This window comes from Taudactylus pleione, unplaced genomic scaffold (assembly GCF_031769625.1).
Source record: "Taudactylus pleione unplaced genomic scaffold, aTauple2 ptg000225l, whole genome shotgun sequence".
Taxonomy (NCBI): domain Eukaryota; kingdom Metazoa; phylum Chordata; class Amphibia; order Anura; family Myobatrachidae; genus Taudactylus; species Taudactylus pleione.
Window position 1 is genome coordinate 8,320,878 of NW_028284627.1, and position 27,175 is coordinate 8,348,052.

Consider the following 27,175-nt stretch of genomic DNA (forward strand, 5'->3'; position numbering starts at 1 on the left):
ATCGGACTTTCTGATATTACCACTAATTAAAAATACATTTAATTATTATTTTGAGACCCATGTTTATTATCCCCATTAATATGTTCCATTATTGCAGTGATTTCTGAGGTTTTGACAAATGCAGTTAGCGGAATAATAGCAATGTGCCTCTGAAATAAAAATGTCATATTTTTTCCTAAATTGCGAGATTGCAACTACAATTTATCCAGTCTAATGTCACAATATACTGTAGTTTAGTGCTCGGGACACCATGATATGTGACAGGGGGTTACGACTATCTCTGATATTAAATGATGTCTCTAGCTGATCAATCTGCAATCGGTTCTAGCAAGTAGTTCTATACAGGTCCCTTCTTCTGCGTCCAGTTTTCCTACCTGATAAGAAAGGAAAGTACACCTACCTGCATTGAACAATAGATTGCTTGAGCATGAGGCAGAAATTTTTATCATATGTGAGAACGTTCGGTCCCAGGTTTTAAGGAGGTGAGCGATGTGTAGGGTGATTTTTTTTTTTTTACTTTTTAGCACCCCACCACTTCTCTTAATTAGTCAGCTTGAATAAATTTGTTTCCTTCAAAACTTTTGCACAAGACTAAAATGTGCAGAACATGGGCAAACATTTTTTAGTTGAACCCACTATTAAAATGAGTACGTCCTGTTAATTTGCTAAGATCCAGTGATCTCTCTGATGTCTGTAGCCGCTGTTATCATTGCACACAGCTAATCTTTCATAGGACAAATGTTTATTACACCTCCTAAACCACCTGTATGTTTATTTCTGCTGTAGACATGTAAAATTGTTATCGTACTTGTGGCTTTACGGCTCCCAAGTTGTGTCCATCTTGTTGTTTGTAGGAAAGTTACGTAAAATTGGCCTGTGCCCCACTTATGAAAGGCTATAGATGACAATTTATGCCAGCTTCTCCTGTTTAAAGTTGTTTTATTTCCTTATTTGGGCACATTTCCATAAATTTGGTTAGTGTGGCATCCTGTGGGGACATTTTGCCTATGCTTTTCACCTATATTGTTTTAAGCATAATACAAATTAAAGTAACGAATTGAGCGTAGTTACACACCGTTCTCATGTAAGCTGCAAAGTAGGTCAATGTACTGGAGCAGCCCGCTCCCCCTGCTGGTTGCTATGAGCGATGACCTACTTTCTGAAATTGTTTTTACAGGTCGGAATAGTTTAAAAGGAAAGCTGCACAATAAGAAGCAACAAATGGTTTCAGGTAGAGCCCTGATTTATATCTAAATCTGGGATGTGCTGTAGTTATTTTTGTGCTGTTTAGTTGGCTGAAAATAGCATCCTCTTTTTTTCCTCCTAATTGAGGGCCTATTATATGGGATGCCCTGGCTATTTTCCTGGTCCACAAAGCACAAGTGGGGCAAGGTGGTTTTTAAAGGATTGATTGTCCCAGCATTGCTTGTCCAGCTTTATATAAAATATCCTTTTATGGTAAAATAAATGAGCCATCTCACCGTGAGTTCCAAGACTTTGTTAGGGGCAATTTCTCAGGCCAGGGAGAATCATACACAGTGTGACGGATATGTCAGTGGGTTTTGCGGCTCCTTCATTTATGGAAGTTATCACACTCTTTCGAAAACATTTTTAGGCATGAAATTTCCATGCGCTTGGCATTTATCAACAAACCTTCAAATGAGTACTTGGTTGCATGGTTTGCTTTGCCTCCCATTCGTGCCCGGGCTATTGAGAGCCTGGCATAACATAGCCATCCCTCGGCCTAAATCAGCAGTTCACCCTTTTTCTCAGTAACTTGTATGACCTACAAAGAGACTTCCTTGAAGGGACACAATGGAACATGGAGTTCATGAGCAAGAGTTCCTTCATTTTCACAGATTGCAAATTTTCATCTCCTGTAATTATATAGAACTATTGGAATATTTGTCCGTTCTGCGTCACATAAATCTCATTTTGTCTAAGTGCTTTCTTTCAAAGCAAACTGAAAATCATGCTGAATTGTTTGTTTTGAAACTCCCAATGAAGGTAAAACCAGTAGGTTGCAGGCAGCAGTTTGACTCGCTTACAGTTCTGCTTGCTAGGGCAGCTGTATTGGCGTACCTGATCTCTTCTTTGGTTCTGTATGATGGCAGATACATTTTCTTCCATAGTACTCCAAGTGCGCTTAGAAAGTTACTTCACCACTGAAGCTCAGCATGAAGGGTCAGACCGAGATCTTCATAAAAGCATCAGATGAGACCCACCAGAAGACTGCAAACTAGTGCAAAATAAGTTTTTTGTTTACATTTGCTGTATAAGACTGGTTGTTGTGACGTTACTTAGTGCAGACATCCACTTTTGGAGACGTGTTGAGATATAACCATCATTGTCTAAACACGAGACACTGTATATGTTTAAATTACATTTAGCTGCAAATTTACACTTCAAGCCATAGTAACAAATCAGCAATAAGTGTAAAGGTGCCCACACACATACCGATGTGCATACGATCAGCCAATGTGTACAATTTCCCGTGAAACTCTCCCCAGCAGCTCTGCACACGATCTCCACATGATATGCACACAATTTGGTGTCCAATCTTCATACGATCTCTCCTGCAGTCAGCCTTTCACAGTGCATCGCCTCCTAGATTGTCAGATCTGCCCTACAGCACGGCAGATTTGAAGATGCGATGTGTGACCAGCGGGGACGCGCATCGCATCCTGATCGTGAGGACTCACAATTTTGGCATATTTTACATGATCTGTCGTACCGATGTGTCGGAATCGACGAGCTCAGGTAAAATATCGCTATGTGTGTGGGCAGCTTTAGTTAGACAATGAAAGTAACGCTCTGGTGTTCAGATTTGCACCTAAATTCTGGCTTGGTGAATGTCATTGCCCATTTTGCATTTAGCTAATCACCAGTGGATTTGTACTATTTAATATATGCATGTGAAAATTAGATTATGAAGGGTCATTTATGATTGACTGGGAATAATTTAGAGTTGTGTGGCTGTGAAACTTCCAGAGTTGCTCCCAACTCTCAAAATTTCAATAACTGTAACATGAGAGCGCACCTTCCAGTACACTTTACAGACAACTAGGAAATCTTACAGGTCCACAGGATTTGTGATCTATAAATGGTCCTTTATACGTTTGGCTTAAAGGAAGATTTAGTTAGTGTCAACATTCAAAATGTGTGGTTAGTCTAAAATATCATTGTCCACATTCTGGCAATGTCAATATTACGTATGTCCGTTCTGAACAGGTTTATATGCTGTCGACATAATGAATGTCCCACACCCCTTAAAGAACCATACTGTATGTTAGGGAAGTATATGATGGGCAAAACTTCACCTCCACTGTGATTTGCCTCCTATTACGTTGTGTATCTTTTGGTTTCCAGTCTGATGTTACTGCTTATGAGAGAATACATGTGGTGATTAAAGACCAGTAAATTTAGAAGCCTTGTAACAGGATTAATTCTGTGACCAGAGTCTGGTAACTGGCACAGCACCTTGATCTAGGTCATGAGCAAACTCTGCATAACATCTAAATCTGTATACTTAATCTTCTGCATAGTTTTCCCTTGTCCTAGAAGAAGGCTTTATTCCTGTGTCCAAATATGTATAATCCCCTCTATGAGCTTTGAGTGACTTTGTCAATCAGATGATAGGCTTTATGTCTGCACAGCACTGCTGTCAGCTGGTCTGCAGGGCAGAAAGAATCTGCTGTTGCTTAATAGCATTGCATTTATTCCTGTGTACAGCCCATGGTTTCTGTATTTATATTCAGTTTATTTTTATATACATTTTTCTTCTATAATGATAGCAGAAAGCTAGCGATCACTTCTGTTACATGTATGTGTGGGCAGTATATAATGACTTTCTTTTCCACCCACTCTGTAATGCAGACTTGGGATGTTGCCTGGCGATAGCTGGTGTGCAGAACAGGAAAGTGAATGTAGCTTCAGACTTGGGGGATTTTGTGCACCCTCGCCTACGTTTGAAAAATAAGTTTAGGGAGCGCATAAAGGTAACAAATAGGCTTGGCGCATATTGGTTATCTTTTAGATTACGTTTTAGCTATCCATTATTTTCCCAGCTGCAGTTTACAAAACGCATCTCTGGATACCAGGTTACAGTCATACTTTCTGAGAACCTACCCTATATCTCAGTGATTCCCAACCACGGTCCTCAAGGCACACTAACAGTCCTGATTTTAGTGATATCCATGCTTAAGCACAGATGGTTAAATCAAAATAACTGAGGTACTGATTAAGTCACCTGTGCCCAGCTATGGCTAGCCTTAAAACCTGGACTGTTAGTGTGCCTTGAGGACCGTGGTTGGGAACCCCTGCTATATCTTATATAAACAGTTAAAAAAGTCCTCTTTTCCTGTCCCTCATGTCTTCTCCATGGTGGCATCCTTGACTCTTCCATCTCCATAAATACTTACATTGATGGTATCTCCCAGTCCTGCCACTTCCACCTCTAGAATACAAGTGAGGCTACCAATATTCATACCCTTATCTTCTCCTGCTTGGACTATCGCAACTTTCTACTCTCCTAGTCGTCGTCTTCTCTCCCGACTCTCTCCCCTTTACACCTATTCTCAATGCTGAAAATTGTCTCATCTTCCTATCTGGTCACTTCGGTTCAGCTCTTCCCCGTACCCTGCAGAATCTAGTTTAAGCTTCTCGCACGAACATTCAAAGCACTTTACTGCTACTTGCCTTTCTACATCTCTGACCTCATCTCAGCCCACACTTCCCCTCGCTCTCTCTGCTCTCCCTTTGTCACCTTGCCTCTGCGTTTATTTACCTCCTGCATCCAAGATTAAACTGTGCTGCTCTCCTCCTATGGAACTCTCTTCCCTACCCTATCAGATGTCTGCCTGCCTGCATTGCTACAATGTTCCCACCAGTTCATCAGCTCTTTTCGCATTTCTCTGTCCGATAGTCCCTAGTGTGCTCTCTCTGTGTCTGTTTCTTTCAGTCCCCCCACCCCAGGGCAATAGATACATTGGGCAGAATTCAATTCTTTCTAGCCACTATCGCGCCCGACGGAGCTATTCAATTCTTGCTCCTGTCGGGCACGATGAGCTGCCAGCGTTACATTTCAGCTCGCAGCCCCTGGGGGACATGTTTGGGCGCCCAAACATCACTTTTCGCGATCGCGCCCAGCACTTTGGTCGGGTTTAGCTGCTTTACGCGGCTAAACCTGACCTCTATGGGCGCGATCAGCACGAAAATCTTGGACAATTGCATAGCGGCCCGCGATCTCCTGTCACTTAAGACGAGAGATGCTGGCCGCGAATACAATTGAATTCCGCCCATAGAGTGATACTGTTTTAATGTCATTAGTCTTATTTCACTGTTTTAATTTATCTCTTTGTATCTTCAGTTTGTACTTTTTATGTTGTATTGGTTGTGTTTTACTGTAGTGGTTTTCCCTGTATGGTGCTTTGGACACTTGGTGGCGCCATATGAATAAATTATGGTGATAATAACACTATACACTACAGGGTTTATTTGTGTGTTAACTGGCCATTTACTGCACCCTATGGTCAGCAACAGTCTCAAACTGGGACTTGTACCCATCTACAGTCAATGAACATAGACACGATCATGTGACTCTCTTTGAAAATGATGCGAAACTTGCAAATGCACTCAACTGTATTGTTCTCCATGTGTTGTTGACCTACAGGTACCAGCCAAGGACTTGTATTTCAACAAGTGATCTTGGCAGGACATAAAATAATTGGCATGGCATGTATATTTTTACAGCAGAATGCTGCCCATATTTGCTATGTTTCCATACACCAATTTTAATATTTTAGATCGGAATGCCCGAGCAGACCATGCCCGAGCAGACCTAAGAACACTTGTACATGATCTAGTATTTCATTACCTTCCATGTCTGGGGAATTTTTGATGGGTTGTGGAGCCGTAACAAGCACTTTGCTCTTTAAAGTATGGCCAACGAACCAACTTTTACAGTATATACAAAAAAAAAAATTGATTTAAAAAGAGAAATTAAAATATGAATTGGTTCATTGCTGTTTTTTTGCATTACCTGCAATATACTAGCGTTTCTTATTGTTTTTAGGAGTTCTAGCCCCCTCCTCCTTGGAGAGTACAGATAAATTGACATAAATATAATTATTATACTATCGTCTTATCTCTGTCAGTTATTATTACTCAGTCTTGTTTGTTTACTGTTTGTTCCCAATTGTAAAGCACAACAGAATATGCTGGAGCTATATAAATATCTTGATGATGATAAAATGTCATACTTGCCTGTTCTAACCTTATGCTTAAGGCCTCTGTTTTGTTTGGTTGGCTTATCCGTTCTTATGTGTGTGAAAGTGAACCATGCATTGCTCTGTGTTTGCCCTGGGTGTGCATTCCTTAATGTATTGTCTGTATATAAAATATATATATATATATATATATATATATATATGTGTGTGTGTGTGTGTCCATTAACTTGTTTATATTTTTGCTTCATTTAGATTCCTGCTGCAGTGTCTTGAAGACCTTGATGCTAATCTGCGGAAATTGAACTCCCGCTTGTTTGTGATCCGTGGGCAGCCTGCTGATGTATTCCCTCGGCTCTTCAAAGTATGTTTTTCAACATTGTCCTGATTAACTTAGTGATTTATTGACTGACGTCTGTCCTGAACCTGTAACTATATATTTGCAATTCTATCCTTACACGAAACGTGTATAGCTGAAGCACGGTTTATGTAATATGTACAGTTTCCATTCTATAGCAGTAATGCAGTGTCCTTTGTGTCTGTTGTCTTCCAGGAATGGAAAATCAGTAAGCTGTCTATTGAATATGATTCTGAGCCGTTTGGAAAAGAGAGAGATGCCGCAATCAAGAAATTGGCGAGCGAGGCCGGCGTGGAGGTCATAGTACGCATTTCACACACGTTGTATGATTTGGACAAGTGAGTAATTTTCAGACCGTTATACAAGTTCTTTGAAACTAGTGCATGATAATGGTAACCTGATATAAATGGAATTTTTTAAATGCCAAGGTGTTCCAGTTAGAAGGTCAACCCTGTGTAGATCGACACCAATTGGTCAACAGAGACAAAAGGTAGACGCACAAAAGACCGACATGGCTTTAGGTCATCATGTAATAATGATTGACATGGGAATGGCGGACCTTTTTGACCCAGTCAACCTGTTGACTGTATATGAATTGGTGTCGACCTATACAGTGACTACCTTTTTATTGTTCATCTATTATACCCATTCCCTGCAAAGTCTACTGAAGCATTTTAATTGTGAGCACATCTGCCACATTGTTCATTGCTCTTGGATAAAAACCCACCCCACTTCTATGCTGCCGGTTCAGCCTTTAGCCATGAAGGGCATTGCAAGTTGACAATTCAATTTAATAAATGTAGTGTATATTTAAAAATGCTTGGGCAAAGTTATATATCATATGGAAAACCATGGCTTCCTTCCATATTCCCTGTTTCCCTCTTTCCTTTAAACTAATTAACTGTATATTGTAATTAAGAGAACCTGCTGCATATAACTATACATCTCTTTTACGTAATGCCTATTGCTATATACATATGTGCATGATATACATTCCTTTTACTAGATAGAGAGCATAGGAAAAAGACTTCTCTTGTGTGTTAATGCCCAGGATAGCCTTGATATAGTGCATAATAAGGGAACAGACCTTTAAACTTTACCAACTCTGTATGGTAGGAATTGACATTCAGCCTGATACGTCGTGGTGCTGGCTGCGTGCTTATCAGCCAATTAGTAATGCAGACATTGCAAGTTTCCCCTCGCACCTCTATGCCGTTTCGGAACAACATGTTGCGCCGAGGGCGGGAATTTGATTTTCCCCTATGGCTGTTTTTCTCATGTGAGCCGTTTACATGCTTTCGTTTAGATGTCAGTTTTTCTTTATTATTTCTATTTATTTTATTTTAGGATAATTGAGTTAAATGGTGGACAGCCACCTTTAACTTACAAAAGATTTCAGACATTGATCAGTAAGATGGAGCCACTGGAAATCCCAATAGAGGCTATCACAGCAGATGTCATGAAAAAGTGCAGTACACCTGTGTCCGATGATCACGACGAGAAATATGGCGTCCCGTCCCTGGAGGAATTAGGTATATTATCGTATACATATTGGTAACTCACTGAAGTGATTTCTCTAGAATTAGGTTTAAGGTTGAGTCTGGACAATTAAAATGAATGCATGGGATTCGCTTTGTTCACTGTGCCTTACGCCTGGGTTCTTCTCTAATGCTTCTCAAACTGCAAATCTAACATCTAATGCAGAACACACTTCTATTTGGATTGTGTGATAAACTCTTCTGTTAAGACCGTTCATACTCCCCATAATGCTATTTGTATATGGAAATCAGGTCTAGAAATATTCAAACTGCAAATCTTAGGACCTGATTCAGAGTTGTACACAAACCCGATGGTTTGTGTACAATACCGATGTTAGTAGGTCTGCGCATACGCAGGATCTTTCCTGTGTATGTGCTGATCGATCTCCTGCAAAATCACTCGCAGTGCCCAGACGCCGCAGCCTGATTGACCTACTTTGGCCGTTTGGGGGCAGAGCGAGGGAGGCATCCTTGTATGCAGCTTCAGCTGCGTGACACTGCCGGCTAACCTGAAGGTTACTTAGATCAGGGCTTGACAAATTTTTCTAAAATCTAGGAGCCAGGATGAAAGTGTAGGAGCCAGACCACTGTCCCCCCCCCCCCCCCCCCCAAAAAAAAAAAAAATTACAGGAGTGAGTGAGGAGCACAGCTCTGTGTGTTATGCAACTGTTATACACACCATACTAGTCCACAAAATGGTCACAGTTGAATGGATACAGTAAAATGGAGGCTCCCTCACTGCTCTACACAGCTCCCCTGCTTCACCCTCCAGTAATAATGGACTACATTTCACATAAAACAATGGTGCCAGAAAGTACAACAGAATCCCCCTCCCCTCATGGTCACACCACTATCCCTCTGAAGCCGCTCCGCAATCCCCGGGCCACGCATAGACCCTACTACCGGAGAGCTCTATGCAGCCGGAGATAGTAGACAGCCGGGACGTACAGGAGGATCAGTGTAGACTGGGACACACAGCAGGGATCACAGCAGGCCAGGATGTAGAGGAGTCGTCAGTGCAGGCCGGGACGGACAGAAGCACAGCAGTCACCGCAGGCGACACTCAGCACACGCACTCCTGTACATGATATGAACATCGCAATACTATAGGCACGAATCTCCACCAGAGCTGATGAGGATCTGCTTCCTCCCTCACTGCAAAATCTGGTAGCCAGGCAGCAAAATCTGGTAGCCAGGCAGCAAAATCTGGTAGCCATGGCAACCTGGTCCCTGGGATTTGTCAAGCCCTGACTTAGATGACTGATGTTCACGCAGAGCGTTCCGAGGACACATCTGTGGATCACAGGAGGTGTCTATTGACAAGATGCCTTTCTGTGGTATAGCATATAATAGCACAGTAGCTGTGTCCAAAAGTGCAGCTACTGTGCAATTTACATACAACTCTGAATCGGGCTCTTTGTGCCCTGCCAGCATATGTATTGCACGTGGCTGATTTAGACATTTGCAGTTTAGAATTATTTAACATTTATGCTACTTTTTTTGCCTGAGTAAATCCATAACTCAAAGTCGGGATTTTGTCTTGCTTTAGTTTCCGGTGCCTTCAAGCAATCTGTAACGCACACAAGCTGGTGGTGGATACGTATAGGCTATTCTGCAACTGTTCTCCCTTTTGGAGCAAAAATTGTTCCAGGCTATAATAACCACCTGTGTTCTGAGCTTACATCCACGCTGTCTTTAAAGCGGAGACTATTTAGTTGCAATCGGTATGTAATGCTGCGGCTGTTTAGTCGCCAGTTCAAATACCGTCAGCGGCAGCCAGGTGGGTCGAAATCCCGAAACCTGGTGGTAAGTACGGGCCCTAACCCTCTGCGCCCCCCCCCCCCCCCCCTGATCCTAACCCTTCCTTTGGGGTACATAACCCTAACCCCCCCTCCCCGCACCCTAAACCTAACCCTCCCGGGGGGTGCCTAGCCTTCCCCCCTAGTGCCTAACCCCCCCTTCCCCTAGCCTAACCCTAAATCGCCCACAGGGTCATACACCTAACCCCCTCATCCCCGGGCTAAGTGTATACTTACCCGGCAGAGAGGACGATCGGTCCGGCGTCCTCGGTGTTCCGACTTTGGGATTAACATAGGCGTCGGTATTTTGATGCCTATGTTAAATCTCTTGCCGGGATTACGCTGTCGGGATTGAGACCAGCGGCCGGTCTCATAACTACATCCCATTTAGTCACAACTAACTTTAGAAATGACAGTTTTGTTTAATGTATGTATTAACTGCTTAGAAGTGTAAAGTATCTAGCATTAAAAAATATCATGCTTTACCTGTTTCCCATTTTAATTCTCTAGAGAAACTCCATAGAGCACATTATAGGTGTTAACACTTGTACAGATAAGGAATGTGGAACGACATTACATTATTATTTATTTTTATTTTTTTTAAGGATGGGGACTCCCCAGCTCCCTCTAGCTTTCACATCTAACAGCCATATTATTTTTACGTATCTATTTTGGTGGCACATTTTACATTCTTAAATCCCACATGTGTAAAACTTGTTGGGTTTTCATTTATAGAGAAATATTAGAGAATAGATAATGGAGCAGATTTTTGCAGTGATTGCTCTTCTCTACGCATGTCTGTCTGCTGCACTCTATTGTGGGTGTTTTTTGGCACTGATAAATTAATAGATTAATACATAATAAGCATGGCACACACTATTATAGCACTTGTTCAGAATGGTTACACCCTGAATGTGGATGAGACATTGAATATTATAAGTAAGGCTGGCAGATGTCTAATTTTGAAAAAATTTTCATTACAAAGTAAAACTGTTTAACTCTTTGGTGCCACGTTTACCAGCAAATGGGATGCAAGTCCGAAAAAATCTCACTCCCGTACTGCAGCTAATGAAGCGTTGCATGTAAATTGATCACTATAATAATTCAAACATAGGAGAACCTTATTACAAGTTGTTGAGGCAATTTCTTAACTCAAACTTGCGCACACTGCGCTTCCTACTAATGTAATTTCATCTCCCAACTAAACGGTAACCCGTTTCTAGAACGCTTGACTTCTGATCTTCTTTTTTTTCTGTGTTACAAATGAGAGATAGCGACACTTTGTCATTCCTCCAGGAAACACAAAAAACAATCCCTGCACGCTGAATTTTAAAAATTGAGTTCTATATATATTTAATTTATTCTCGCCAAGCTTTTTTTGCCAGGATTTCAATTAGACAGGCTGCTCTGGCGCCCTTAGGCTGCAGTCTGACAACTAGTGGGGTAACTTTCTGGCCGCAAGACGTCACAAATGGAAAAAGGGCGGTTACATCACTTCCCGCTGACTTCAGCAAGCTGGTGATGCGAACTGCTCCAACACTGGCTGGATTCATAACAAGGAGGTTCACGGTGTGAAAACCCAATGAGAAGGCAGCACAGGTGGGGTTGTTAATGTTTCTAAAGAAAGCCACGATGTGGCAGGGCATAGCCTGTACGTCTACATATCGCTGATTGTTGTGCAGCAGAGTGGACCTATAGGGTAAGCCCATAGAGCAGTGAAGATGTCCATAGCGTTTGTTTGTTATCCAACTTGTGTTATGTTTTCTACCAAACAAAACGAACCAGGTTTCTTGGGTTCCCCAATTATATAAGAAGTGAATATAAAATCTCATCTTAACCCTATTCAGGACTGGCATTGTATGGGAAGTCTGTGTCCTAGTCAAGGCACAAATTTAATTTACTAATTATTTGTTTTTTTTCTCTAGGCTCTAATTTAATAGCTTGGGAGTTGCAGTCAGGGGCGCGATTCGTCAACTAAACCTTGTCTTTAACGCCTCAATTCGGGCTAACTTGCTTCAGTAACTTGCAGGCTATTAAATAAGGGCTATAGGAGGAGATGTATCAAACCTTGGCGTGAGATACAGTGTAAAAGTTGGTTTAGGTTTGATGCATCTCCACCATAGTATATGCCAACGGCACTATTCACTGAAGTTCCAGATGCTGCTCTGTGCAGCTGTTTTTCCTGGGGCTCTGTGGTGATTGTTGTGTAATGTGTGAGCTAGACCAATGAGAAGCCTCAATCCCCTGGGTCACATCCCCTCCGCAGCCATATTAAGGTGGCAAACTTAAAATGTTTGGCTACGTTGGTGGTAGTGGATCTTCAAGCAAATAGTAAGTGCCTTTTTGGTTTTTCACCTTTATGTGATTACTAATATTTGTGCACTCTTTCTGTCAACTTTTTCTAAATATATTATTTTACTGGCTTCCTTTTAGATTTTCAGTCTTGTTTTTTTCTATCCTGAAGCTTGGCTATCTGTTTTTGATGCCAGTGAAGACATTAAAAAGCACTTCTTTAAATACAACTGAATCCTGTTTAGAGAGCTGTGTCATAATTGAGGGCAAAAATCAATATTGCCTTATCAGAGTACATACCTGAATGCACAAAAGGTAGCCAAGCAGATGCATCATTTAGTAAAAGTTGCAATAGGATATGTGCAACTAAAAAAGTAATCCGATAGTGGATGACCATTTTTTTTTTATTATTATTATTTATTATTATTTTTAATTTTTTTTAGTAAGGATTTTATATTTGTTTAGTGGGTAGGGAATACATACACAATATTACTTTTAAAGTCCTGAATAGAGTTAAACTTCATGTTTTAGCATGTGTTTTGTCTGTCCTGTTTTTTCACACTAGTTTAGTGCTAAATAAAAAAATATATATAAAATTAGAGCACTTAAAAAAATCTTGCTCTAAAATTCTAACCCTTTCGTGTCAGGAGTCAGATTTTGTCGGTGCGTGTCCCTTTGCCGGAAATGGAATTACCTTGACTGCTAGCCCCAAGGAGTTAACGTGTTGACCAATATCGGGAATCTAAATCCGTAGATTCTTCTGTTTACCAAAAGAATGCACCATGTTTTAATGTTCTCCGTTGCCTACAAAAGGTGGAAGAAGCCTAAAGTCATGTCTTATAATTATCCGTTAGGTTTTGACACGGAGGGATTGCCATCTGCCGTGTGGCCTGGAGGAGAGACTGAAGCCCTCACTCGCTTAGAAAGGCACTTGGAAAGAAAGGTATGCTGGCAGTACAGGGAAAATCATCAAGGATGTGTATACCCTGGGACCCTGATGATGTCACACCAACACCTTCCTATTATGCCTTGTTACCCCAATTGTTTATATTGTAAGAGGTTTGATGTGATAACTACTTATCCTTAAATATAAGCACAAACAACAAATTACGATTAGGGTACCTTTGATATCATTTGGAGGGTGGGGGCAATATGAGTCGTAATATATAAATAGTACACACTGGACTTTATAGGTGTGTGACTGCCTGTTATTTGATGATATTACTGTGAGCTGTATGGACTTAAAGACCTGGCTACTAACCCAGTAACTGTATATGGTATCAGGCTTACCGCTGCCACAAGGACATGCCCCCAAGCATTTTGTTGTGACTTCATTCTCGCACATGACAGATGAGTTTTGGGACTTATCAGTATCATGGGTCCCATATGAAACTTTTAAAGAAGTTGGAAACTATGCTAAATTTAATATACTTTCTGAAGATTTACTTTAGATCAATAAATAGAAAAAAAAATCATATAATTTCCTGTCCATTTCAAATAACATTTGCACTTTTAAATAGTCTTCTGTATATTATTTTAATTGTTTTGATGCATACAATCACAAAATCCAACTAGAAATGTTTTTCCCCTAAGGCATGGGTAGCAAACTTTGAAAGGCCTCGCATGAATGCCAATTCCCTTCTTGCAAGCACCACAGGGCTCAGCCCTTACCTACGGTTTGGATGTCTCTCCTGTCGCCTCTTCTACTTCAAGTTAACAGATTTGTACAAGAAGGTAAGCAGAATAAAGAACTAGATAATTAGAAAGTAAAAGATCAATTATCACTGTACTAAAAGGGACCTGTTGGGCAGTTTTGAAAGTTTATAGTCAATCGTGCTGCCCAAATAATATTTAATTATCACAAACCATCTACCCTATGATATTAATTTCATGTGATCATTCTGGGTGCAATTGTTTCGGAACACCGATTTTCCCCCACACACACACTCCTGTGCGTCTATATGATTGGGCGCCCGACAGAGCAATTCAATTGTTGCCTAAAGCTGCAGGGGGAGACATTTCTTCTCGCAGCCTTCTGAGCTGCGAGAAGGAATGTGTGCAAAGTCCGTTGTTTTGGGCACCCTAACAGTGGTTTGTATAGGCGCCCAGATGGGGGCGCACAAAACATTTTAATTGCCCCCAGGGCCTTTGTTGAAAGCTAGCATTTATATGTGCCCAGGAGATTGCTAATGTCTTAGGCAATAGAAAAAAAGCTTTAGAATAAACCATTAAACACTTTATTAGACTTGTATATGTCACAGTAAAGGAAAAAGGCAAATCATTTTTTTTCTGTCCTTACATACCAGCTCAACAGGGGTAATACATATGATGTAAAAATTCAAACATTATTTATTGGAGCAGCAAATATTTTAATTTGTAGAATGAAGCCTAGAGATGGTGAAGGTATTGCTAAGTTGGTTTATTATTTACATGTTTTTTTGTCTTCTTCCCTTATTTAATGTAAAATGTTATCTAGGTAAAGAAAAACAGCTCGCCTCCCCTCTCTCTCTATGGCCAGCTCCTGTGGCGTGAGTTTTTCTACACTGCAGCCACAAACAACCCCCGCTTTGACAAAATGGAGGGGAACCCCATATGCGTTCAAATACCCTGGGATCGGAACCCAGAGGCGCTAGCGAAGTGGGCCGAGGGACGGACAGGCTTCCCGTGGATTGATGCAATCATGACGCAGCTGAGACAGGAAGGTTGGATCCACCATCTAGCACGGCATGCTGTGGCTTGTTTTCTCACAAGAGGGGACCTCTGGATAAGTTGGGAAGAAGGAATGAAGGTGGGTTCATCCTTCCAGGATTTATCCTGCTTTCCAGTGATATCTTATTCCTAGTGCACATTTTAAGTTTGCTAAATCAATTTTACATCATATAACAATATGGCTTCACACAGTTTTACTGTGGTAGTTGGTGTGTAGGGTTTTTTTTTTTCCATCCCCTGCCATGTATTTATGTGATTGAAGAGCTGGCAGCCCAGAGCTGATGCCGGATAGACAGAGATGCCTTTTATATTTATCTGAGGAAGCCTTTTAGAAGACCATTTTAATTAAGGGGGTATTAACGTTAAGCCTTCATACTTAATTTGCTGTATAGAGACTAGAACATCCACAGATACATCATACGTCAGATTTCCGCTTTTCTAATAATGTGGAAGAGCTGACATGTAGATAACCCAGTTTATGTACGGATACTGTTGTCTCATTTAAGTATGTCATGACCTCAAAAACTTGACTTTATCAAGCACAGCAGGGCTGTAGTAACCTAGATAAGGATGTCTCTATTAGGAGAATATAATACTTGTGCCGAATGTAACTGGGTCTTGGAATTTTACAGTCTTTTTATATTTTTAGTGGGTCAAGTGTGATGATTGAATTGAGTGGCCGTTTAGGGGATTTATTATCATTAGGAGGAGCGTTTTTCTCCATTTACATATTTATTTTTCCCCCTTTTTTCAATTAGACCCTTTTTCCTGTATTTGCTTATCAGCCTTGCCAAATAATTATAAAGTGTTTTTTCTAAATTAAATAAGATGATTTCCACTTTTTTGTAATAAGGTAATGCAGGAAGTGAAGATATGGGGAATTTGAATGATTAGATACAGGGTTTTATAGCCTTGGTTATTTAGGTCTTAGAGCCAGTCAGTGAATCAGAGGTGCATGTGAGATGCAGTCTGGCAGATTATTGTGAAGGTGATGCATTGTATTGGACAGTGAACTCTTGTATAATGTGAAAATAATGTCATGGAATAAATGTGAGAGTCACTAGAATTTTAGTTGACATTTTCAATAAAATATATATGTCTTTATTTTCTCGCCAGTATACGTCTTTCTCTAATATATATTGCAACACATTTCGTCTACACTGTGACACCATCCTGTTCTGTAATAAACGGGCAGCAGATTAATTTCTGGTCGGGGGTAAAAGTAGTATTGAGTTGGCCTGTTCACCAAGCAATTGTTTTTGACTGTACTACTATAATTATATCCATGGGCATGGCCCAGCTAGCATAAGTGTTTATTTATTTATTTATTTATATATGTATTTGTATTGGCACATATGTTGGAGTAACTCGAGCTGTTCTTTTGTCTCTGTGCAGGTCTTTGAAGAGCTTTTACTGGATGCAGATTGGAGTGTAAATGCTGGGAGTTGGATGTGGTTGTCCTGCAGCTCGTTTTTCCAGCAGTTTTTCCATTGTTACTGCCCAGTTGGCTTTGGAAAAAGAACTGATCCCAATGGGGATTACATTCGGTAATTGTTTTCCACTATGTTTAACTTTTAATTGACACTGAAAGAACCGATATATCAATTGTTTGAGACTTGACTTTGCTTTTGTCTTGTTTTAATTTGGCTATCCGATTTTATTTGCTGGTTGCTCTGTAGTTTATTATAAATGGAGGTAGGAGGTACACTGGCCATACACTAAATGATCTGGCAGCTCAGGCAGCTGCTTCTCTGTCAGATTTAAAGATCTGATCATTTAGGATTTGGCAAAATGGTAATTTCCAAAAGGGAGTCATAGCTGCCTATACGGTCAGTTGGAGTCTTTGTACGACTGCATTCATTTCTTGACAATATCAATTTTGAGATTTGCAGCTAATAATGACTGTAGTGCTGTAATTGGAGGTAAAAATCCCAGCATGCGTGAGAATCACTAGGTCCCTGGCATGAGGAATCCAAATTGCACTCGAAAAATGTCTAATATCTGTAACCCCAAACTCTAGTATTTTGATGTGGAGATCTGACTATTTAAGTAAGTCAAGCAGGGATATCTTGTTTAACTATTTATAAGCCTGAATCTTTATAACATGACGCTCATTGTATAATATTTTTTTTTTATTCCTGTCTTTACCTTTACAAGGCGTTACTTGCCGATTTTGAAAGGTTTCCCACCAAAGTATATCTACGACCCTTGGAATGCTCCCGAGGCAGTGCAGAAAGCTGCAAAATGTATTATTGGGGTAAATTATCCCAAACCAATGGTGAATCATGCGGAGGCCAGCCGTCTGAACATCGAACGGATGAAGCAGATCTACCAGCAGCTCTCCCGATACAGAGGACTTGGTAAATTGGAATCAATGTAATCTGGTGCATGAAATAGATTCTAGCTGCTTACTGTATGTTCTCGTCACCCTACATATTCAATCTGTGGCACAATCTATAGAATTTTATAGAATTTTGAAATGAATTACAATGAAACAAATGAAAGTGGCAACTTAACAGTCTTTGCATTTCGTTTAGAAGAACCTGCTGCATCTCTCGCTGTCCCATCTTGTCACATAGGCTAGCACAGAATAACCTCTTGTCACATAGGCTAGCACAGAATAACCTCTTGTCACGTAGGCTAGCACAGAATAACCTCTTGTCACGTAGGCTAGCACAGAATAACCTCTTGTCACATAGGCTAGCACAGAATAACCTCTTGTCACATAGGCTAGCACAGAATAACCTTTTGTCACATAGGCTAGCACAGAATAACCTCTTGTCACATAGGCTAGCACTTATCATTAGAGCATGTGGTGTTATTCTGCTTATCAGTTTGTCTGTAATTGTGTTAAATATTCTTTATTTATATTATCTATATATTCTCTGGGTTTTTTTTTTCCAGGACTTCTTGCATCAGTGCCTTCAAATCCCAATGGGAATGGAAATAGTCTAATGAGTTATTCTGCGGGGGACAACTTACCTGGCTGCAGCAACAATGGAGGTAAATGCTCACCTGCTAATGTTTCACATCAGCCATAAATTCTGTCTTCCCTCCATTGATTTGATCACTTTTCCCTACTGTATAAATGGGGGGTCCAGTTTTGTGTAGGCAACAATAGTTATTTAATAGCTAAAAGTGATGTATAGCCTAAATGATAGTAATGCAGAGATCTCCGTTGCATACATTTGCAAATCCAGCCACGGCTAGGAGTCTCTATTCTGGTGGTCCCTATGCTACATGATAGCTTTGTAAACTATGAAGGTTTTATTTAACGAAAATTATTAGTGCAGGAATAAATGGAGTTGAAGGTAAGGTCATATGTACAACACGAAATATACTTGTTTCATGGCATTTTCTTTGTACATCTGTGTTGTAGTTTTTTTGTATCACATAATCCTGTTTCTCTTGCAGCGTCACAGATTGGGGCTAATGAGGGAAACTCTACCAGCAATTCAAATAACCAGGGAGAGACTCATTCTGGAAATGGCAACATTCAAGGTATTTATTCACCTCCTCCCTATACTGATTAGTGAGCTTATCAAAAAGTCGCATGAACTTGCACACTAAAATGAGAATGTAATGGTGGTGGATACCCTTTAAAATGGCCGACAAGGAGGGAAAATTACTTATGTATGTAACCCATAACAGGCAATGAAAAGTCACTCTTGGCTTGTACTAGGCTGATCAAAGCAAATGTATAAAGTCTAGTTGTATACTGACTAGCACATATATATCCAACTGTGTCCAGCGTATTGGACCCTGGTCCCTATTCTACAGGGTCATTTAAAGTTTACACATTATCATTCTAAGTAGCACAGTCATTTGAATGAATTTCCTGTGAAATTCATAGGCGTAGTTCTCTCTGCTCATTTATGGGACAGAGCTTTAATTGCAAATTAATTGTCTTGTCATATCTCTTAGGTTACTGGCAGGGGAGCAGTATCCTTTATTACAACCATGGAGACAGCCAGAGCCAGCAGTCCTACTTAATACAAGGTAATTAATGTTTTATATAAAATTAAATTACATCTGAAACTCTTTTTTTTAAAGAAACATCAAAGCTACTGTTATATTGCCCAATTCTTGTGAATAACAGCTGGGATTAATACATAAAGGAGAATTCAATTAGAGGTGTTAACTTTTCATGGGTGAGAAAGGGAGGTAGCATTAGGCTTTATCGTCTCAGGCTATTCAATTAGTCTCCCTTTCTCACTCGAGACCCTTTTTAACCAGTCTTAAAAAAGGTGTTAAGTACAGTTAACAAGTGTTAACTCATAGAGTCTGTAAAAAGTTCATGGACCTATTTGTTAACTGGGTGTTTTGACACGTTAACTGCACACTTATCAGGGATTTTTGTTCTGGTCTCAGGAGACCTACACAAGAATCCCTTTTAACTCTGGCTAACTGAATAGGTGCTGGCGATCAATTAGCACTCCTTGACATAAGATTAATTGAATCCCACCCTAAATGAGCGTACAGTAACCTATACGTTTACCTGCCACCCCTGAGGCCCTCCACCTTTTTCTCAATACAGTGGATCCCCAGTGTTTATGGTGAATTTAGTACCTGTCCTGGCCAGTGATCCATGAGTGATCCAACACAGGGGGACGAATCATTAGATTACTGCCACCAGTCAGAGGCCAGAATGTATTTCTGCAATTGTACTTAATCTATCGTACAACATTACAGTACAATCAGTGAAACACCATAGTCACCGTAAATATTGGAAGAGGCTGTGGAGAGTAGGCAAATAGTCTAATAGTATATAATAATAATAATAAGTCTCTCTATATATGAAAGCAACGTGTTACACAGAGCTTTTTTGGATTAAAACCTCCCCATATGTATTTTGGATTGTGGTCATAATACAGACACTCGGGATGCCGGCGCTTAGAATGCTGGCGCTGTGTAAGTACTGGGGTTAGGGGGAGGGTTTTAGGTAGTAATAGGAGAGAGTTACGTTTAGGGAGGGGGGGGGAATGGTTTAGGCAGCAGCAAGGTAGGGAGAGGGGGTGGATTAGGATACTGACCGACAAGTGTCTGTATCCTAACCCTGTCGGATGCCGGCAGTAGGATTCTGACTGCCGGGATCCCGTGCACCAGCACCCATATAATTCTTGCTTTGTTCAAATGTTTGTTTGGTAATCATATGAAACCTTTAACAAATTGCATAATATGGCCACACCCCAGGCTTGTTGATAAATGCAGTACCTTGTTGTGGGCAGATACACTTGTGTCCATTTGTTTGAACTATGTCCTATATACGCTCTGCCCCACAGCAAGGAACACTATGAACTCAGTAATGTCTTCTGGCAAACGTCACAGCGCAGAAGAGGAGACGCAAAGTGTTGGGCCTAAAGTCCAGCGGCAAAGCAGCCACTAACTTGGTGAGTGTCTGTCGTGCTGGTATAGTAGTTCTGTGGGGTGTTTTATTTGTGTGCTTGTGGATGTCTTTACAAGAGCCACTGCGACACATTAAATTATAAATGTGCTTGTCCTGTATAATGTGTAGGTGAGCAGGTGTTATTTTATGTAACTTCTGTATTAGAGCAGGGTATACAAGAAATATTTTTAAATGAAGAATATCTCTTGTTTGATAAAATATAAGAAAAAAAAAAAAAATGTAATACTATTAATAATTATTAATATTATAATTATTATTTGACCTGTGGCTTCCACACACTGGAGAGAGCCATTTTGTGGGCTGTACCTATAGAAGGGGAATACAGTGACGACATCATCATAATTCAGACCTCAAAATGTCTGCCTCTACAGGCAAAGGGAAACAGTCGGGAAGCCGGTGGACGGAATCCCGACCGCCGACTTCCCAACTGTATAATCCCGGGCAAGGGTTAAATGACAGATGTCAATATCCCGACGCCTGTAATTTTCCCTACGCCGGGAGTCCGACACCCGGCTTACTGATCGAAGGTAAGTCGGGCGACGGGCACGGACAGCCGTGCGGGGGGGGGGATAGTTAGGTTTAGGATTCCCGGGGGGGGGGGGGAGAGACTTAGGGTTAGGCTAGGGGAAGGGGGGGTTAGGGTTAGGCACCCGTAAGGGAGGGTTAGGGGGTAGAATAGGTTAGAGAATACTTACCTGGGGACGATCGGGATTTTCAGCGCTGCCGGGATGCCGCTGTCAGGATTTGAACCGCCGGCCATGCAGTCGGCAGTAAATCATACTGAATCCCAGGCAAAGGGTTCACTTTTGAAGTTGTGTTTTCTGTTTTAATATTAATATTTCTTTTTCTCTCCTTACTACAGATGTTGTAAAACACCAAGTAACCTGAAAATGATGATGTTCTCTGGACTTTGTATGTAAATATAGCACAAGATAAGAGGACAGCATTTTCTCCAGAAGTGTTATGGACTGTTCTAAGCTGATTAGTTTGAGAATTTGTCGCCGCATTTCTATTTTTATCTTTTGAATATTTCAGTAAGCTAGGTTTGGTTTTGTACATATTTCTGTAAGTATTTATTGACGATTTACCAATGTGTAAATATGGATATATGAGCTAGGTATACATTATTTTTTATAATAAACTCTGTATGACAAGAAAAAAAGAAAAAAACGTGAGTTTCTCTATAATTGTTACCCTTTGTTTTTAGCAGTGTTCAGTTTTGGGGCCTCTCCATTAAATTCTTAACAAATTAATAATAGCCCAGTTTTCATAAAATGTAACAGTCGCTTGCTTACAGCGAAAGTAGCCATATTGTGGTCTGAATTCATGTTTGAGAGTTCAGTGTACCAACCCGCTAGGAAACTGCATCACCTAAGCTAAAAGGACAGCGGAGGCTGCCATTTTGTGGGCTGTACCAATATTCATACAAGCACAGGGTACTAATCCCCTAAGAATTAGCATGCCTCTCTGATGTCATATGTTTCTAGGGAATGGATTGGCTGAACATTGTTTTAGGTCACAAAATGCCTCCACTGCCTGCAGAAAGAGGTGTACACTTTAATTCATCCATGATATTTACACGAGATTTGGAAGTGGTTAAAAGAAAAGTTGTCTACTTTGTGTTTTTATGCTTTTATTTCCTCTTATGTTGAAAAACAATTTTAGAACTTGTTGTCACTCAAGAGGGGGTATAACCTGTAATAGATCAGGCTGGTGTAATAGTTTTTTTTAAACTGTAGATGGGGTATTTAACATTATGAAAATAATTGTATTTGTATTTATTAAAACTACTTTGAATTCACTGGTAATGTACGAAAATTGGCCTCAAGCACCACCCAAAATAACATATTACCAGATTCGCTTTAGTTCCTTAATCTACATAATTTATCCAATTAATAAGCCATTTAGAGTACAAGTTTATTCATCATGAGAAGCCATTTTAAGCTTTGAAAGACTCCTGGCAGTTTCATGATTAAGATGAATGGACAGGAATGCTGATGTAGTAAGGAGGAATGTTTCCCAAAAGCTTTGTCTCAAATATATTTTGTTATGATAAACACCAGGACCTTTTTATACATAAGTGTATATCTTATTTGTTAATGTAATCCACAGCTGTATAATCTACAGTCTGGGTTTACCAGCCCTGTAATACGCCATCGGGCTGGAGTTTGTATTTGCTCAGCGAGGGGAGATGTGATGCTGACTCTGACCCCACCATAGAGGAGAGAACCTAATAATGCAAGAAAAAAAAATATATATATTTTTTTTTTTATTAAATATTTAAAATTGCTGTTACATTGACACTGGAAAACCTAGAGTGCAGCTGTAAAGTATGTTAATGCAGTCTAGGAATTTTCTTTAAGATTAGTAACCAGATGTTTGTCATGGTTTACATTTTTTATTTTTTTTTTCTTTTAATGGCGAGGGTCAAGTTTTATAAATAAAATTTTAAAAGTATATCTTTGTTTTTCTGTATTGTATAACAATAATGTTTTTCATTGTCCCTGAATCTTTTAACTGAGGTAGGCTGCAAGTGGTTCTCCACTTGTTTAAGAACTATTCATGCTGGCACTTAGGGGTATATTTACTAAAGTGCAGATTTTTAGAAGTGGAGATGTTGCCCATAGCAACCAATCAGATTCTACATAACCATTTATCTAGCACCTTATAGAAGATAATCTGGTTGCTATGGGCAACATCTCCACAATTTAAAAACTCAGACTTTAGTAAACATACTCCTTATAGTTCCACAACAGCTCGAGTCCATAGTAGTACAGTATAACTGTTCCCTTGCCCAGGTGTCTGGAATCATATTCTAGTTTTCCTGTAGCTGTTCTGGCAGCTAATGATCTTATAACCTTGGGGGTTATTTTGTTTTTGTTTAGTTTTTTTTCCTTGTCATTAAGAATCTGCAGCTGTGTATATTGCATGCATGCCAATTTCTCCTTCACAACCTGCTGTTATGTACCCGTTTGTCTTTTATTTGTACACCCATTTGCCTTTTTTTTTTTTTTTTCATTTTTAAACTAAACCTAATAAAAACAACATTTTGCAAACTTTGTACTGGTTTTGTTTTCTCTCCAACATTTCTAATTAAAGCACTTTAGCATAAATTTTATCAGATATACATTAAATCCATGAGTTTGCACTCTAATCTATTCACAAGGCTTCTTCCTGTAGGCTGGGAGTGGTTGCTAAATAACGTTTGCAAGTGACTTCTTTACAGGGCGAGTGAGGTTACCAACAGATCGCGCCTTATTAAATAGAGGGATCTCTATCTGTATATATTCAAAGCTTAGGCATTTTTTTTAGAAAATAGCTTTTAAAAATAACTGTCAAACAGAATAGTGGTTGGGGGGGGCCAGAGCAGCGATAATACATCTTATTTACACTTCAGTTTCCGCTATGTGAAGCACATTATTAGAAGTGCCTGGGCAGAATAGTCTGGGAGAAAACACAAAGTGCAGGCACTGACAGGTGAGCAGTTTATCTCCCAAACTGTGACCCTAACCACTGCCGTATTTCCCTAATGCCTCTGGGATCTACGGTATGTTATTCTCTGGGTGGAACCATTATCCCTGTGTGTAGAGAGAAATTGTTGAAAACCTACTTGCTATAAAAGAAAATATATATTTCTTAATCTTTTTGTTCAGTATAAAAAAACACACAAAATAAAAAGATATGACCACAAGATGTAGGGAGGGCCCTGCGCATGATAGAACTAACGTGCTATTTGAAAGACACTGCTCAATCAAGTAGAGCGAGCATGACTTAGAATGGAGATTGGGACAGTTGTGACTAGTATCTGGGAATAAGGTAAGTGCTAATGAAGAGTTGGGTTCTCAAAGATTGTTGAAGGATTTGACATCTGTGGGAGAGTCTGATCGGGCATGGTAGCAGCATGGGAGAAGTCATATAGGTGGGAAAGAGGTGGATACCAGACACAGGTCCAAGATAGATCTTTATTTTTTTTTAATCTTAGTACACACCTATTCAATCGTCGGGCCGATCACCTGATGTCGGCTGATCGTCCCGACGATTGTATAGGTGTGTATGCCGAGCATTAAGCTGCTTAAAACACGCCTGCAACGGACATATCGGGAGGTTGCATCTTTCGCGGCAGTGTAATATTTAGATGCCCGACCTCCCGATCCCATGAGGAATTTGCACATTGAGCTATTTCTATCTCAGTGTGTACTGAGGTCACAAGGGGATTACACTGATGGGATGGGATAAATGCTACAGGGATCGGCATAGTGTGTACCCAGCTTAAGAGGAGTAGAGTGGAGAGTATTTTTGAGATGTATTAAGAGGTGGTGGTGTTACGGGCTTGGCAGGTATGGGTGAATACTTTTGGCCTGTGTCCTCGCAAATCCAACAAAGTGAGCGGCAAGAGAGTAAGATCAGTCTTGTGGCATATTAAGATGGAATGAGGCAGGGATAAATGGTGGAGGGACATGCCAGATAGGAGGCTGCAGATGAGAGAGTGAAAAATATGGTCTTTAGCAGCCCTCCAGCTGATGTGGAACTACACATCCTAGCAAGCCCTGTCATAGTTTTGCTATTGGGGCATGCTAAAACTGGCATGTTGAATACACCTGGGCCGCATGTTGAATAAACCTGGTCTAGGGTCGATAGTGTAATAACCTGCTCTGCGGCCAACAATTAAGCATAGACTGATGTATGCATTCAGCAATGAACTGAAATGACTGCATTGCATGTATTCCGACCACTGATTACACATGGCAGTCACTGATGTCTTTTATAGCTACTAGATATCATTTCAAGTACCAAGCCTGAAACCTACTGGGACCCATTTTAAAAATAACTTAGGCTTTCCCTACGCTTCCACTTATTAACGTTATGTGGTTGCTTTGCTCACAGTGACTATGAGAATATTTTGCTTAGAGTTCATACCTGTGGGTTTGGGAATAGCATGATCTCTCTGGCAAAGTTCACCAACCTGTATATATATTTCCAGTTTTTATATAGCGCACATAGTCAGGTGCATAAATATTGGGACATTGACAAAATGTTCATTTTTTGGCCTCTATTCACCACCACAATGGCTTTGAAATGAAACAAACAAGATGTGCTTTAACTGCAGACTTTCAGATTTAATTTGAGGGTAATTACATCCAAATCAGGTGAACGGTGTAGGAATTACAACGGTTTCTATATGTGCCTCCCACTTTTAAAGGGGCCAAAAGTAATGGGACTATCAACTCAAAAGCTATTTCATGGAAAGGTGTGGGCTATTTCCTTGTTATTTCATTATCAATTAAGCAGGTAAAAGGTATGGAGTTTATTCTAGGTGTGACATTTGCATTTGGAATCAGTTGCTGTCGACTCTCAATATGAGATCCAAAGAGCTGTCACTATCAGTGAAGCAAGCCATCATTAGGCTGAAAAATCAAAACAAACCCATCAGAGAGATGGCAAAAACATTAGGTGTGGCCAAATCAACTGTTTGGAACATTCTTAAAAAAGAACGCACCGGAGAGCTCAGCAACACCAAAAGACCCGGAAGACCACGGAAAACAACTGTGGTGGATGACAGAATAATTATTTCCCTGGTGAAGAAAAACCCCTTCACAACAGTTGGCCAAATCAAGAACACTCTCCAGGAGGTAGGTGTATATGTGTCAAAGTCAACAATCAAGAAGACTTCACAAGAGTGGATATAGAGGGTTCACCACAAGATATAAACCATTGGTGAGCCACAAAAACAGGAAGACCAGATTAGAGTTTGCCAAACAACATCTAAAAATACAGTTCTGGAACAACATCCTATGGACAGATGAGCCAAAGATCAACTAGTTCCAGAGTGATTGGAAGAGAAGAGTATGGAGAAGGAAAGGAACTGCTCATGATTCAAAACATACCACCTCATCAGTGAAGCATGGTGGTGGTAGTGTCATGGCGTGGGCATGTATGGCTGCCAATGGAACTGGTTCCCTTGTATTTATTGATGATGTGACTGCTGACAAAAGCAGCAGAATGAATTCTGAAGTGTTTCGGGCAATATTATATGCTCATATTCAGTCAAATGTTTGAGAACTCATTGGACGGCGCTTCACAGTGCAGATGGACAATGACCCGAAGCATACTGCAAAAGCAACCAAAGAGTATTTTAAGGCTAAAAAGTGGAATGTTATGCAATGGCCAAGTCAATCCCCTGACCTGAATCCGATTGAGCATGCATTTCACTTGAAGAAGACAAAACTGAAGGGAAAATGCCCCAAGAACAAGCAGGAACTGAAGACATTTGCAGTAGAGGCCTGACAGAGCATCACCAGGGATGAAACCCAGCGTCTGGTGAGGTCTATGCGTTCCAGGCTTCAGGCTGTAATTGCCTGCAAAGGATTTGCAACAAAGTATTAAAAAGTGAAAGTTAGATTTAGGATTGTTTAGTTTGTCCCATTACTTTTGGCCCCTAAAAAAGTGGGAGGCACATATAGAAACCGTTGTAATTCCTACACCGTTCACCTGATTTGGATGTAATTGCCCTCAAATTAAATCTGAAAGACTGCAGTTAAAGCACATCTTGTTTGTTTCATTTCAAAACCATTGTGGTGGTGAATAGAGGCCAAAATATGAAAATTCTGTCAATGTCCCAATATTTATGCACCTGCCTGTATAACACAGTGCTTTACAGAGTGTTGCCCATTAACATCAGCCCCTGCTCGAGTGGCGCTTACAAGCTATATATTCCACACCACATGTACACACGCACAAACACACTTGTGAGGAGCCAATTCATTTATCAGTAGATTTTTGGAGTGGGAAGAATCCAAAGTACCCGGAGGAGCAAGAACGGGAACAATATACAAACTCCACACAACTAC

General features: G+C 40.4%; 1 protein-coding gene across 1 annotated transcript in view; it reads left to right on the forward strand.

Annotated features, from left to right (window-relative positions):
• CRY1 (cryptochrome circadian regulator 1) overlaps positions 1–23,386 on the forward strand; it is a 36,310-nt gene extending 12,924 nt beyond the window's left edge. Inside the window, exons 2-14 of the mRNA XM_088478920.1 lie at positions 6,480–6,588; positions 6,778–6,920; positions 7,930–8,114; positions 13,066–13,154; positions 13,805–13,945; positions 14,688–14,999; positions 16,316–16,467; positions 17,078–17,280; positions 17,825–17,923; positions 18,335–18,421; positions 18,845–18,919; positions 20,203–20,310; positions 21,190–23,386. Of these exons, the coding sequence (XP_088335046.1) occupies positions 6,480–6,588; positions 6,778–6,920; positions 7,930–8,114; positions 13,066–13,154; positions 13,805–13,945; positions 14,688–14,999; positions 16,316–16,467; positions 17,078–17,280; positions 17,825–17,923; positions 18,335–18,421; positions 18,845–18,919; positions 20,203–20,306 (1,699 nt within the window). The 3' untranslated portion in view covers positions 20,307–20,310; positions 21,190–23,386. The remainder of the gene's footprint in view (positions 1–6,479; positions 6,589–6,777; positions 6,921–7,929; positions 8,115–13,065; positions 13,155–13,804; positions 13,946–14,687; positions 15,000–16,315; positions 16,468–17,077; positions 17,281–17,824; positions 17,924–18,334; positions 18,422–18,844; positions 18,920–20,202; positions 20,311–21,189) is intronic.
• Positions 23,387–27,175: the final 3,789 nt, after the last annotated feature.